This window comes from Saccopteryx leptura, chromosome 7 (genome assembly GCF_036850995.1).
Source record: "Saccopteryx leptura isolate mSacLep1 chromosome 7, mSacLep1_pri_phased_curated, whole genome shotgun sequence".
In the NCBI taxonomy this organism is placed as follows: domain Eukaryota; kingdom Metazoa; phylum Chordata; class Mammalia; order Chiroptera; family Emballonuridae; genus Saccopteryx; species Saccopteryx leptura.
This window is the reverse complement of record NC_089509.1, coordinates 6,767,796-6,781,125: the sequence shown is the minus strand read 5'-3', so window position 1 is coordinate 6,781,125 and position 13,330 is coordinate 6,767,796. Positions and strand designations below refer to the sequence as shown.

The 13,330-nt window shown below is 37.5% G+C and overlaps 1 protein-coding gene across 26 annotated transcripts in view; it reads right to left on the bottom strand.

Moving 5' to 3' along the window:
- The window catches only part of CLASP1 (cytoplasmic linker associated protein 1), a 275,934-nt gene that overhangs the window by 101,542 nt on the left and 161,062 nt on the right, over positions 1-13,330 (bottom strand). For 13 of the 26 annotated variants that reach the window (XM_066345675.1, XM_066345677.1, XM_066345681.1 and 10 more), the window contains one exon: positions 13,212-13,235. The exons of the other annotated variants lie outside the window; for them this stretch is intronic. In XM_066345675.1, the coding sequence (XP_066201772.1) occupies positions 13,212-13,235 (24 nt within the window). The remainder of the gene's footprint in view (positions 1-13,211; positions 13,236-13,330) is intronic. 26 annotated transcript variants of the gene reach the window in all.

The window sequence follows — 13,330 nt, the reverse complement described above, 5'->3', positions numbered from 1 at the left end:
AGCATGGTGGGGATTTTGTGGTATCTTTTCTATTTTAAACTAATAAATTACTTTTTGGCAGGAGGGATGGAGTTTTAAGTACTGATTCAAATTATTTAATGAGTAGTTACATAAGTACTTATGTTTTTAGTTTCTTCTTGAAGAAACAATTTTGCTTTTTCTAAAAATTTATACAATTTGTTTTAAAACTTAACATAAAGTTGTCAGTTTTTTCCTATTACCTTTAAAGCTACTGATCCACACCTATGTGTGCTCTATCAGTTATTAGTTTATTTGTACTTCTCTACTTCAATGAACCTTTCCAAAATTTTGACTATTTTATGAATATTTTCAGACTTTCATAAATTTTACATTAATCTTCTCCTGTGAATGTTTCATTGTATTTCATTAATTTTTATCTTTAGTATCTCATTCTTACTTGTTTTTGGTGTTATTCTGTTCATTTCCAATCACACTGAAAACATTCTCAGTCTAGTTTCTCTTCTAATATGCACTGAAGACTCTGCCTTTCCCTCCAGGGCTGCTATGTAGTCCCGTACAATGTGCTGCTGTTTATAAAACACATTACTGGATCTCATTTGCTACTGTTTGCTTTGGAAAAATAAGTTGGATTCATACCTCACACTTTACACCCAGAAAAACATCAAACAAGCTTTTAAGATTAAAATGTGAAATATAAAACCATAAAAGTTCAAAAGAAAACACCAGAGAATTCCTTTGTAACTTCTAGTGTATAAACCAAAGCCATGAAAAGAAATGATTGATAAATTTAAACAATTTTTTAAAAAAAATCTCAGCATGGCCAAAAAACGAGAGAAGCATATTCAAGAAATAACAACTTGGAAAAAATTACTTGCTATTCATATCACAAAGAGCTAAGTTCCTTTATATATAAAAGGCTCCTCTGAAATAATAAGTCAAACAACCAGTGGCGTGCTGGTAAATGTTAAACCATCAGCTGGGGAGGTGGGAGGAAGTCAGAGGCTATTGATTTGTGGTGTTCTGCAATTCCCTGGTAGAAGTATTCACCCCATGGACAATTTCAGGCTACTGATGTGACATCAACCAGCTTCCAAAATTCCTGAAAATTTACAATTGGCTTTCATAAAATGATTCAAGCCAGCCCCAGCACACCACTGCCACAACCCAATAAAGAATGGGCAAAAGCTAGCAACAGACAGTTAAGAGAGAAAATAGAAATGGCTCTTATATGTATGAAATAGTATTCGGCCTCACTCATAAATTACAATGACATTAAAAATGCCATTACCTCGGCTCTGGCCAGGTGGCACAGTAGATATACTATCGTCCTGGTACACCAAGGTTGCTGGTTCTATCCCCAATCAGGGCACATCTGAGAAGCAACCAATGAGTGCATAACTAAATAAAACAACTAAGTGGAACAACAAGTTGGTGCTTCTCTCTTTCTCTCTCTCAAATCGATGGGAAAAAAATTTTAATGCCATTATCTCCTATCAGACTGGTAAAAATCTAAGAATGTACCACATCTGGCACTTCATTCATTGCTGGTGGGAGTGAAGATTAGTTACTGCGCCTTCAGAAGGCTATTCAGTAATTATCACAATTACAAATACATGTTTTGTTTGTTTTTTAGCGAGAGAGACAGGCAGGGACAAACAGATAGTAAGGGAGAGAGATCAGAAGCATCAACTCATAGTTATGGCACCTTAGTTGTTCATTGATTTGCTTTCTCATTTGTGCCTTGAAGGGCGGGGGGGAGTAAGCTCTAGCCAAGCCAGTGACCCCTTGCTCAAGCCAGCAACCTTGGGCTCAAGCCATCAACCATGGGTTCATGTCTATGATCCCACACTAGCCATGCTCAAGCCGGATGAGCCACGCTCAAGCCAAAGACCTCTGGGTTTCGAACCTGGGTCCTCAGCGTCCCAGGCCAAAGCTCTATCCACTGCGCCAGCACCAAATCAAGCACAAATGCATGTATTTTTTAATCTAATAATTCCACTTTGGATAATTTATCCTACCAATATACTTGCATCCCTTCAAAATAACACTAGGGAACAAAAATTTTTTTGCATCCACAAAAACACTTGTTCTTACCTAATTCGAGTGTGCTGATCTCAAATTTGATATTAGTTTTTCTCTGTAAGCTACAGGTTTTTTTTGCAATTCAAGATTTTAGGTTTTCATCTTATTGTAAAATTTTCAATATTTAGTTTAACATAATGAAGTAGAATGTCTTCTTGGGCATCATATTTGTGAAAATATAACAATTTATATAATGTAGTAAATACACTAATACACTAAAAGATATGACTGCATCAGAATTTGTCTACAATTTTGAAACAGAACATATTAAAACACTTATTTTAATCATAAAATTTGTGCAAAACATTTAAATTCTATTCAGGCAAAAATTTGCATTTTAGCTCTTGCGTTTGTGTACTTGTTGAGAACAATCTCATTTGATGCTCCAGCAGTAGTCTGCTCATCACTAACAGCTCCAAGATTTTCTGGGAAACTTATCAAGGTGACTGTTCAGGAAGTGAACCTTAACGCTCATTTACATCCAATGTCGCGGAAAGCCAACAGCATCCTTTGAACCAGAAGTTCATAGTTTTCTGCTTTTTTGTTGTTGCCAAGAAAGTTCTTTATAACTGCCACATAAGACTGCCATGCTGCTTTCTCCTCCTTATTTATCTTCCTGGCAAATTCTTCATCACGTATGAGGGTTCGAATTTGAGGTCCATCGAATACACCTGCTTTTATCTTCTCGAAAGACAAGGCAGGAAAAGCAGAAAGAATATGTTGAAAGCACTCACTTTCTCTATTCAAAGCCTGAACAAACTGCTTCAATAAGCCAAGTCTGATGTGAAGTGGGGGGAAAATGATCCTGTCTTGATTAACTACAGGTTCATTCACAATATTTTGCATCCCTACTTTCAGAGCTTCACATTTCAGGGGAAATTCCTTCTCTGTCCAGTGTTTCTCCCAAGCTCGGCTGTCCCACAAACACGAAAAGCAAGGATACTTCGTGAAACCTCTCTGTTGTCCTAGCAGGAAATTTACCATTTTAAGATCCACACAAATGATCCAGTTATGCTCCTCATACTTCAGAAAGTCAAGGACAATTTTTATGTCATTATTATCTTCTCGCAGATGAGTTGAATAACCAATTGGAAACGCTGCATAAACATTACCGTTGTGTAGGAGAACACATTTCAGACTCCGTTTAGAGCTGTCAAGAAATAGCCGCCATTCTGTTGACTATAAGTGGTAACACCTAGCTGGCTGAGAAGACTACTGATATCATGACAGTAAACAAAGTGTTTGTCTTCAGAAAAAAAGTCCACAAAAATTTGTTCACACTTCCTGAAATGGGATACTTTAGCTGACTGGTGAAGTACATCTTCTTGAAGCCTGGAGGCTAATAACTCAGCTGCTTTCTTTGATAGGCCCAAATCTCTTACTAAGTCATTCAATTTGGGTCGGCTAAACTGCTGAGGGGTTAATTAATGACTGCTTGGCATCAGAAGAAGGCCCTTCAGATTCTACAACCATTTCCTCATGCATCTTATCAAAATACACTTGATCACCATGTTCACTTTCTTCATCTTTCGAAGAAATAAATCCACTGAAAACTGGAACCGGGAGTGTCTCAGAGTGTGAGATAGGTCGTATTGCTGAAGGAATATTAGGATATGCGATCATATGCCGTTTTTTATTGCCAATGCCCTTTGTATGGATCAGACAGAAATAACAGTCACTGCTGTGGTCCTTAGGTTCACGCCAAACCATGGGAATACCAAAAGGCATTCCTTTGCGGTTTCCTTTTGTCCAGTCACATAGCATTTCCTCACAATTATGACACACATTATGAGGGCCCTAATTCTTGTCTTAATCGCCAAGGGGAACTTGAAAATAGGCAATATATGCATGTGTCACAAATGATGAAATATTGCGCCTTTGAGGATGAAGTGTATAACAGCCACATATATAACAGAAGGTGTCAGGACTATTCTTACATTTGTGCCTACTCGAAGAAGTCATGATTCAATCTTAAAATAAGAGGGTGTTTTTATTAGATAATTTTTTACATTTAAAAACAACTACAGTTATGTAAAAGTGATATTTGTAAAACATTAATTGCCTTGTGGTTATGTTCAATCCAAGAGTCGTTGCCCTTTAAGTCCAATTTAAAAACCAATGCATGCCATTAACTGTAACAAAAAGAAATTAAAATTGCATAAAAACTAGAGCATGCACCAAAAATGGATTTCAGATTTGGAATTAGCGATGCAGAAATATATAGAAACAGTTCTAAAACCTTATGCAACAGAAAATGAAAAAAAATTTGTTCCCCAGTGTTATATAAAAAATTCTTTGTGGCAGCATTTTTATAATAGCAAAACTCTGTCAACAACCTAAATGTCTACCAACACTGAGTGGTTAATTAATCCACATAGTGGAACATATTGTAGTATGTAAAAGTGGTAATAAAGAATAAGGAGTTTCTTTAATCTAATATAAAAAAAGCTTAAGGTATATTCAGTGAAAATAATCAAGATGCAGAAAATAATCAAGATATTGGGTGTAAATATGCTACTTCTTGTTTTTTAAAAAGAGAAAGTACAATTTTTATATAGCTTCTATATGCAAAGAAACTGTACCTGTTGAGGGAAAGAAGTGTTAACTAAGCAGATGAAAGACAATGCCAAGAGGAAACTTTAACTGTGGATCTCTTTGAATTCTAAGTTTTGATCTGTATAAATGTATTACCTATTCAGAAATTTCTATTTTTATATATTACCCACTTATAAAAGTGAATTTGCAACTCCTTCTTAATATATTGAAGCTATTTTTATTAGATCCTTAAATTTTTAGATCTTTGTGATTTATTAAATTTTATTACTGTATAGAAATCCTCTATCTCTAATGAACTTTTTTTGCCTTTGGGGATCTATTAATAAATCTTCACCATCTTCTTTTATTGCATTTTTCTCATCCTTAATCTTTTACTCTCTCTCTCTATATATATAGATTTATATTTTAAATTTTTCCCTTTAAATATCTTTAAAAAAAAGTCTAATAATCTAAATAGTAAATTCAGCTTATTCAAGCTTATTTTTACCATCTTAGATGCATGACTTTTATTTGTCTTGATTTTCCACTTTTTACCAATGTTTGAGTTTGTCTTTTGTCTTAATGTTTTTTAAAAAATATGCTTTACAATCTTTAAGGTAACAGTCTTATAATTTAAAATAATGTTATTAAAAACACAATTTCTATTAAATCATGATTTTGAAAAAATGGAGTCATTTTGGGGGCCCATTTTTAAATTACACTTATTTTGAGATCACTGTAGACTTGGACATAATTGTTAGATATAACACAAATATCCAGTGCGCACTTTACCTGGTTTCTATCAATGGTAACATCTTACAAACCTATTGTACAAAATTAGAAACAGGACATGGGACAGTCTCATGCTCCATCAATCTTTTTTCTTTTTTTAATTGATTTTAGAGAGAAGAGGGGAGGAACAGGAAGCATCAACTCATAATAGTTGCTTCTTGTTATGTGCCTTGACCAGGCAAGGCTGGGATTTCAAACCAGAGACCCCAGCGTTCCGGGTCGATGCTCTATCCACTGCGCCACCACAGGCCAGGCTCCACCAACCTTATTCACATTACCCTAACTTTATTTGTAGCTAGATTTTGGCTTTTCTTTGTGGGTAGTCTCTTTTTCCCTTGGGCTGCTTCTAATATCTGTTTTAATCCCTGGTGTTCAGCAGTTTCACTAGGATGTGGTTAACTGTGGGTTTCTTTTGGTGCGACTTACCAGTTTTTTGAGTCTGTGGTTTAGTGTCTTTCATTGGTTCTGAAGCATTCCCATTACCTCCTCAAATACTGTCTCTGCCCCACCTCTTCTCTTATATTCCAATTATATTTGCTTAATATCTCTACCATATTTTCCAACTCGATCCTGCTGCACTATACTCTAAACAATTTTTTCCTAATTGTCTTAAAATTCTGAGTTCTCTCTTGAGCTACATTGATTCTGCTACCATATTTACTGTTTTTGGTCAACAGATGGTTGAATGCACAGACACGAAAGGGTAGACTAGTTTTATATATGTGGACCAGAGGTAGAAGGAATGTGGATGGGGTGGCACCCCAAACCACATTGCTCAAGTGTAAACTGGACTTTTCTTTGAACTTCATGGACATTTTTAAAGATCTAGACTTCAGCTGAATTCTTCCAAAGAGGATCTATATTTGCTTCACCAGTGTCCTGTGGACACAAGCAATCCACAATGATTTATCCATTTGGGTTTTTCAGAATACAAAGACAGTATAAATTCTGACCAAAAACCTGCATGAAGCCTCAACATATGGCTGTAGGTTCTCAAGGGAGATTACTTCCCCTACCTAGTATCAAGACTGACAAAATTCCCTCTTGTCCTCTTCAGTTTAGCGGAGTTAACTTCTTGTTTATCAATGATGATGCAGGTCTTGGGTAGGTCTGGGGCTACTTCCTGTCGTCCCTGTCCTGATCACTCATCATAGCAAATGGCCAAGGTCTCCAAAATTCTGAGGGTGCAGCCTGTTTGGCCCTTACCTACTAAGTTTCCTGCTTTCGCCCAGCTTTAAAGATGTGTAAATTTACTGCCCTTACTCCAGATAAGTGATATGTTTGCATCTGGGAAGATCATTCACACTACTATATTCTGCACAGTGCTAAAAGTGCAAGTTACTATTTCTTTCAAATATTTAAATATACCATATTTACCCATGCATAAGACGCACCTTAATTTTGGGGCCTGAAATTAAAAAAAAAAAGTATATAAAGTTATTGAACTCAAGTTTTATTCATCATCAAATTCATACAACTCCTCATTACTGTCAAAACTCCCATCCATTAGCTTCTCCTCATCTGTGTCTGATGATGAATCACCGTCTTCATATACTGCCTCATCCTCAGTTCCATTTATGGCATTTGAAATGCCACACTGTATAAGATGCACCCAGTTTTTAGACTCCAAATTTTTCAGGGAGAGGTGCGTCTTATACATGGGGAAATATGGTAGTTATTTTGTATTACATGAAAGAGCCTTAAAAGTATGGGAGGATTATGTTTCTCTTTTTCTCTGTGGCCTCTAACTCATTATAAATGTTATTTTGGACTATAAACTCCTATTTGGCATACAAGGTGGGGCAAAAGTAGTTCACAGTTGTTCATGTGGAAAATAATAATTCATACATAATAATTCTAAAATAAAGTGTTTCCCATACTCACAACTAGAAACCTACTTTTGCCATCCATATACTTTTAAATCTATGGGGACTCTGAGGAACCAGATTTGAGAGTGGCTTCCTCTGTTAAAGTTCAATGTTTGTTCTTGTCAGGCACCCTTGGGGGCTACTAAAGCAGACCGCTTTAAGTCACCAACTCCAGGGTTGCCAGACACCACCCATAAGGAAACTGAAACTACCACTTGAGTGATAGGAGAGCTTAGTTACAAAATGAAAAGTCATTCTCCTTCTCTGCTTAGGACAAAGTTAAGAGAGAAAGCATGTCAATTTGAAGATTAAAAGCTTTCTCCTTGTCCACCTTTCCATGGATATATAGCATCTTAACAAAGCTGGCTTAATGGCAACTCCAGACATTCATCTGAGGTGAGTTCAAGGGCTTATTTCCTGTCTGCCCTAGGGACTCACATTGGTACTAAGCCCTTGGGTATCCTTAAAATCCTTTTTGGGGGATAGTTTAAAGAGTCTCTACTACTGTGTTGTACTCAGACATTTATTTTTTTATAGAAATTGTTTTTTCATTCTATTAAGTTGGCGCTATTACTGTAAGTGCCTGTATAAGTTCTAGAGAGGATATAAAATACTCTGCGGTCCTTAGGAAAAAGTCTACTCAATAAATGCAATGAACAGCCTGACCAGGCAGTGGCGCAGTGGATAGAGCGACGAACTGGGACGCGGAGGACCCAGGTTCGAGACCCCGAGGTCGCCAGCTTGAGCTCAAGGTCGCTGGCTCGAGCAAGGGGTTACTCGGTCTGCTGTAGCCCCCCAGTCAAAGGCACATATGAGAAAGCAATCAATGAACAACTAAGGAACCACAACGAAGAATTGATGCTTCTCATCTCTCTCCCTTCCTGTCTGTCTGTCCCTATCTGTCCCTCTCTCTGACTCTCTCTGTCTCTGCCACAAAAAAAAAAATAATAAAATAAAATGCAATGAACAGTAAAAACAGACTTCAGTTCTGTAATTGACTTGTTGGTAACATATTCATTCATTCATATTGTGTTATGAAAGGAAGAGAAGTAGATATGAAAGAAAATAGTCACAATAAGTTACAAGAAATAGAAATAACAGATTACTAGAGAACTTTATAAAAAAAATCTGCAGGGAGGGGCAAACTCATCAACAAACAAATGTACCCAGATAAAAGCAGACCCAAAGGAAAACAGATTATGAGAAATGCAGTCTTTGACTTTCATTGAATAAGGAATACCTGTATTTTGTGGCTTTTTAGTAGTACTGTTGAAGAATTTTTTTCAGTCACATTGCCATTCTTTTAGAAAAGCTCTCAACACAGGAAATTAAAATTGTGCACCCAGTTTAATTTGTAGGCATCGTTTACCCATATTCAGCTTAGCTTAAGACAATTAAAAATCCCCAGAGAGCCTCATCATGAGGGTTTTCTGTCCTCTGTATGTTTCAAAATTTGAGCCAATTCTCAACTTAGAGGCTATAATTATTGCAAAGTCTCCTAGATAAATCTCAGCTTTCATCATATTGGAACATAACTATTTTATGACTCATTGCCTAGGGACTCAATTAAATAAATCTTTATTCACTTTTGACTAAATTGAAATTTGGGAAATTGATTAGTTGTAAATTTTGCTACCTACACATATTCCCCCCAAAAGAATAACTTTCCTCATATGTTTGGGGTTTTTTTTTAATGTTTATTTTATTGGTTTGAGAGAGAGAGAGAAAGGAACATCGATTGAACCAGCAACCTCTGCACTTCAGGATGACACTCTAACCAGCTGAGTTATCCAGCCAGGGCCCTCACATGTTTTCAAGATAAAAGAAGCTTAAAATTCTTTTACTTCTATATAAAGACATACTTATTTTTTCATTGTGTTAAAAAAAAAAGTGCCAATCACTTAAAAATTCAGGATTCTTGGATAAATATATAGCAATATTCAATGTTGTATTTCCCAGTAAAAGTAAACTAAAACCCAAGTTTCTCTTCCTGCAGAGCAGACAAAGCTATAGTTATTGTTGTATAATCTTAAAATCACCAATAGTCGCCTGACCAGGCAGTGGCGCAGTGGATAGAGCGTTGGACTGGGATGCAGAGGACCCAGGTTCGAGACCCCAAGGTCGCCAGCTTGAAAGCGGGCTCATCTGGCTTGAGCAAAGCTCACCAGCTTGGACCCAAGGTCGCTGGCTCAAGCAAGGGGTTACTCGGTCTGCTGAAGGCCCACGGTCAAGGCACATATGTGAGAGCAATCAATGAACAACTAAGGTGTTGCAACGTGCAATGAAAAACTAATGATTGATGCTTCTTATCTCTCTCCGTTCCTGTCTGTCTGTCCCTGTCTATCCCTCTCTCTCTCTGAAAGAAAAAAAAAGTCACCAATAGTCAAGAATAGTCTTCGATTACACTTAATAACACATGATTATCTCTTCTCTGAAACTAACAGTAAAATATTCATACTTACAGGCCAGTCAAACAAGTAATTCTTCATTTAAAATTATTTCAGGAAAAAAATATGAATAATGCATTTCCTAAACACAGTAGCTAAAAAAATATTAGATAGGAGTACATTCACTTGCCATACAACTTCAACATTTAGTCATAAACTTTCTCATAAGCAGCACAACAGACAATACAAATGCTTCCTTCTTCCAAATTCCCCCAATACTGACCATAACACACCTAAGGATCACCCAGAAATCAACTTTTATCCAAAAGTTGAACTTTTGGTTTTTCACAAAATATATTCTTCTAATTAGTCATAAATGTTAGAAAGGCTACTTGATGTATATGATAAATAACTTCCAAAGGATAAATAACTTCCCCCAAATACTGACTATAACACATCTAAGGATCACCCAGAAATCAACTTCTCTCGAAAAGTTGAACTTTTTTGGTTTCTCAAAAAAATATTTTTCTAATTAGTCATAAATGTTAGAAAAGTTACTTAATGTATATGATAAATAACTTCCAGAGAATATATATTTTTTCAATTACTATAATAATGAGGTTGCTAGAATTCAAATATATTGTCTGAAATTTAAATTCAGAGCATCCAGGTACTGATTCAAAACCATCACTGCCTCCTAATAATGACCTATCTCTTCTTGTCTCAGGAGCTAGATGACAAAATATACTGCTCACAAAAATTAGGGGAATATTTCAAAATGAATATGGAGCAATAAAATATCCCCAATTTTTGTGAGCAGTGTACTTAACAGACTTAAATGTTTTAAAGGGCCCAATAATGATCCCAAAATTGCAGCTATGGAAATGTATGATGAAACACTCAGTGGTATTTACAGGAACTTGCAGCTTTTCTGACCACTTTGGCCAAGCTTCACTGCTGTGACGGAGAAGTGACAGCCTTAACTTCCCCAGTTTACAGGTGTTCCTTCCCACTTGAGGCTCTGACCAGTAAGCCCTGCAGCTGGCCACGCAGCCCTGGGACGCAGAGACCAAGGCTCAGTGGGCCCCCCTTGAGAAGGCTCTCTCCTGTCTGATTTTGACCTCCAGACACCAGGGGCCCATGTACCCCTCTCCTGCTCTATCAGGACCAGAAAGAGACTGCTAGCTCATGGTCTCCTGCAGAGTATGCAAATTTCTGAGCTGGCTCTGAACTGATAAAAAGAAAACTTATTTTTTTAAAAAGTTTAAAAATGCCCAGTGCTGCCTGAACAGATGGTGGCGCAGTGGATAGAGCGTCAGACTGGGATGCAGAGGACCCGGGTTCGAGACCCCAAGGTCGCCAGCTTGAGCGCGGGCTCATTTGCTTTGAGGAAAAGCCCATCAGCTTGAACCCAAGGTCGCTGGCTCCAGCAAGGGGTTACTCGGTCTGCTGAAGGCCCGCGGTCAAGGCACATATGAGAAAGCAATCAATGAACAACTAAGGTGTTGCAACGCTCAATGAAAAACTAATGATTGATGCTTCTCATCTCTCTCTGTTCCTGTTTGTCTGTCCCTGTCTATCCCTCTCTCTGACTCACTCTCTGTCTCTGTAAAAATAAATAAATAAATAAATAAATAAATAAATAAATAAATAAATAAATAAAACTTATTTAAAAATGCCCAGTGCTGGCTAGAACAACAAGTGTTTTCAATCCTATTACAGAGGCATATGAAATCAGGGTATTCTGAAAAAAATATAAAATCCCACTTACCGTCTTCACTTTGCATTTCATCTACATTATTACAGCCCATCCTCCATACTATCCTTCTATCTAGGCTGTGAAAACACTAAGAATGGTTTTGGCCCTGGCTGGTTGGCTCAGTGGTAGAGCATTGGCCTGGTGTGTGGATGTCCCAAGTTCAATTCCCAGTCAGGGCACACAGCTGAAGTGCCCATCTGCTTCTCCACCCCACCCCCATCCCCATAGCCATAGTTCGATTGATTTGAGCACATAAGCCCCAGGTGCTGAGGATGGCTCCATCACGCCTCCACCTCAGTTGCTAAAAAAATAGTTTGGCTGTGAGCATCGGCCCCAAACAGGAGTCACCAATTGGATCCTGGTCAGATCGCATGAGGGAGTATGTTTCTCTATTTCCCCTCCTCTCACTTGGAAAAAAGAAGAAAGAAAGAAAGAAAAGAGAATGGCTTCTATGGGAAGGAGAAATACACAATTACTCAAACTAGCAAAAAAATGAAAATTATACCCAGCCTCATTCTTCTATGACAAATGAGGCTCTCATTATGACATAGGTTTCTTGTCCATTTTTTCATTTTTGGAAACTTTTCATTTCACAAACTTCTCCAAACCTGTAAGTCACCAATGGTATTTGTTGAAAATTCAGATTCCTCTGCACCTCCCAGGTAAAGTTTAAAAGTTTGAAAAATACTGATCTTGGGATTATGTTCTGCTTTAAAAAAAAAATCCATTCATAATTTTCTTTTATGAGTTCCTTATGCAGTAGTATATGGATTAAAAGTAACTGTAAACTATTCACATCAAAATAAAATCCAGTCCACTGTGCAGGTCAGCCTTTTCTAGTGGCTAAATAATGCGTGGATGTGAACTAGCAGAGTTCCTAATTGTTAAATCATTATCCTGAGGGTTGGTGGGTCTAAGCCACTATCTTAAGCAGAAAAGGTAATTCTAAATTTCAATTATGGGAAACAATATCATGCTTTCTATCTAGAGCAGTGGTTTGTAACCACTAATATAGAGACCTTGCATACAGACAATCTTGTCTTGTATGTGCTAATCAAAAACCTGTAGACTAGTTATGTCTAAAATTCAATGGCAACTGTAAAATCAGTAAGGCCTTCTTGAGAATGGCTTAGAAAAAAAACACAGGGATCTGGACAGGTGCATTTCTTTCGCCACACTGTGTCCTCATCTGTAGCAGAGAACACAGCACACAGAAGGCACTCACTACATGACTGATGAGTGAGTGAATGAGAAAAATTAACGAATGGGGTGCTGTCAGTGACAAATAAAAATGCTATGGTGTAATTCAGTAACATCGTAAGGGGAAAGAAATGTATTTTTTAGAACTTCTGTAAATTACCCGGTAGAAAACCTTGACCAGCCTTTACCTGAATAACTGACACAAATTTATTTTCAAAACAAGTAAGCAAATCCTGAGGGGCCCACAAAAGTAAAGAGAAAGAAGAAAAAAGAAATACAAAGTTAGGGGGTGCTTCAGGAACAATGAACTGAGACAGCAGCCACGGGATAGCAGCACACAGGGTCAGACCAATGCCACTCCTCAGTGTGGGCTCAGAGTTGAAAACCACATAGAGCATACTTCAGTGCCAGAATTCACAACAACTGAACGAGAGAGGAGACTTCAGGTAGAGGGAGGGCAAAAACCCACTGGAAACAGAAGGAAGCGTGAAGGAAACGGCATGCAGTCTCATGCAGGGCCCGGGTGGGAAAGGGGCAGGGCAACACTCGGTGAGGACAGCGGACCAGCAAGGAGACACATCTCTATCACAGAAACAAACCGCTTACCCTCTGCTTTAGTGGCAGTACCATCTTTAAGCAAATTAAAGAACAAGGGAAGGGATAATAGGGAACAGTTAGTAACATTGAAAAACTTAAAAAGCAGAATGTCATTAGCTACTAAAAAA